This window comes from Cupressus sempervirens, chromosome 6 (genome assembly GCF_028749045.1).
Source record: "Cupressus sempervirens isolate cs-2001-9-10 chromosome 6, ASM2874904v1, whole genome shotgun sequence".
In the NCBI taxonomy this organism is placed as follows: Eukaryota; Viridiplantae; Streptophyta; class Pinopsida; order Cupressales; family Cupressaceae; genus Cupressus; species Cupressus sempervirens.
The window spans coordinates 685,965,165-685,966,789 of NC_143123.1; the positions used below are offsets into that span (position 1 = coordinate 685,965,165).

At 35.8% G+C, this 1,625-nt stretch overlaps 1 protein-coding gene across 1 annotated transcript; it reads left to right on the plus strand.

Annotated features, from left to right (window-relative positions):
• The first annotated feature begins 308 nt into the window (after window positions 1-308).
• On the plus strand, window positions 309-1,147 carry LOC149554058 (non-specific lipid-transfer protein 2G-like). The gene is made up of 2 exons (XM_089789397.1): window positions 309-761; window positions 852-1,147. The coding sequence occupies exons 1-2, from the start codon at window positions 479-481 to the stop codon at window positions 866-868; spliced, it is 300 nt and encodes a 99-aa protein (XP_089645523.1). The 5' UTR covers window positions 309-478; the 3' UTR covers window positions 869-1,147.
• The last annotated feature ends 478 nt before the right edge of the window (window positions 1,148-1,625 follow it).

Here is a 1,625-nt window from a genome sequence, read left to right on the forward strand (position 1 = left end):
TTTTCCAACGGAGAAAATCTTTTCAACATTCTAGACGCGTTTATTATTTTCCAAGTCAATGTTCGGTACATTTGAAATGCGCTTCCAACGGAGAAAATCTTTTCAACATTCTAGACGCGTTTATTATTTTCTAAGTCAATGTTCGGTACATTTGAAATGTGCAGTCTCATAGATAACTCTGAACGGACAATACGAACTTGGAGGAGACCCCAAACCAATCCATGGATGCCACAAGTAAAGGCACCAGCGACTTCAGTAATCTCCGATTCAACCAGTGCTTATTTCCGCGTTGGATACGCTTACGGAATGGCGATTTCAACTCGAAATCACTTATACCTTGTTGATTTCGACTCAAAATCGCTTCTTTCGCCAAATCCATCGCATCAACGCGACCCTTGAAATCTTGAAACCCTTGCTCACGGCATTTAGAAATGGGCTATGAAAAGCCCTCTCACCATAGCTGAAATTGAGTGAGGAAATGGCGAGGGTGAGAGCATCATTGATCTTTCTGTTTGTGATAATGGCGGTCGTGAGAGGAGACAAGTGTGGAGATGAGATTCAGGGTTTGGCGAGCAACTGCGCGCCAATATTGCAGGGGCAAGCTCCTTCCGCAGCGTGCTGTGGTCTCATCAGAAGCGCCGACATGTCGTGCGTGTGCCCTAAGGTCACGCCTGCAATTGCTGCCTACATTAATGTCCCCAAAGTTGTGAGCATCGTCCAGAGCTGCGGTAGAAATGTTCCTCATCAAACTCGATGCGGAAGTAAGCACATCTTCGTGTCGATCTCTTCAAAGTTGTTTTCTTTCTGATTCGCATTTTTGATAAATTTTTCAATCGTCTGTCATGTTGCAGGTATTGTGACACCATGATTGAAAGAAATCCAGCGGAAGCTCAAAATCCAGGGTTTTGTGAAGCGTATTTCTATTTAATAGCCTCTAAATAAAATGTATCGTTTTCTGATATGGAGCTGGGATGACCCAACTCGTGTTGGAATGGTTCACCTGGAATTTTAGAAGCATTGCTAATTTATATATTTTATTTTGTTGCAAAAAAGAATAGACAGCCGTCCATATTTTGTTTAAATAAAATGTTTGGTTTATGGCCACGTGGAATAGACAGAGAATCGTTTATATTGTTTTACACTAAAATATATTGGTTGTTCATTTCTAAGATAAATATGTTTTTAAGAATAGGTAGATTTTGGGTTTTGATCTTTAAAAGCATATTCTTGTTAAAAGTATTTAGTTTATTTACTAGTTCAGGAACACCCTATGTAAGAAGAAATTATTCCAACATCCACCAAGTTAAAGATGAATGGTTTTTAATTAGTAGTTAGTTTAGATATGTTCAAGGTAGGTAGATTCTTGTTAAAAATATTATATGTTTTTTTAAATTAAAAAAATTGGCTTCCAAATAATATATTCAAGTTTGTGGTTAAGAAATGATACAATTTCAAAAAATAATTTGATTGTACTTATTTTGTACAAAAAATAAATTAAATTTGTCTTATTTAAATTAGAATTTTTGGGATAGATTATCAATAACATGTAAGCAAATAGCATAAATCAACTGTATATAAATTAAAGGTTTTTTTTAAAAAATGGTTAAGAAATATTGTAATTATAT

What these genes read in the sequence shown, in the direction of transcription:
- LOC149554058 (XM_089789397.1), top strand. Translation starts at nt 479, where the DNA reads ATGGCGAGGGTGAGAGCATCATTGATCTTTCTGTTTGTGATAATGGCG.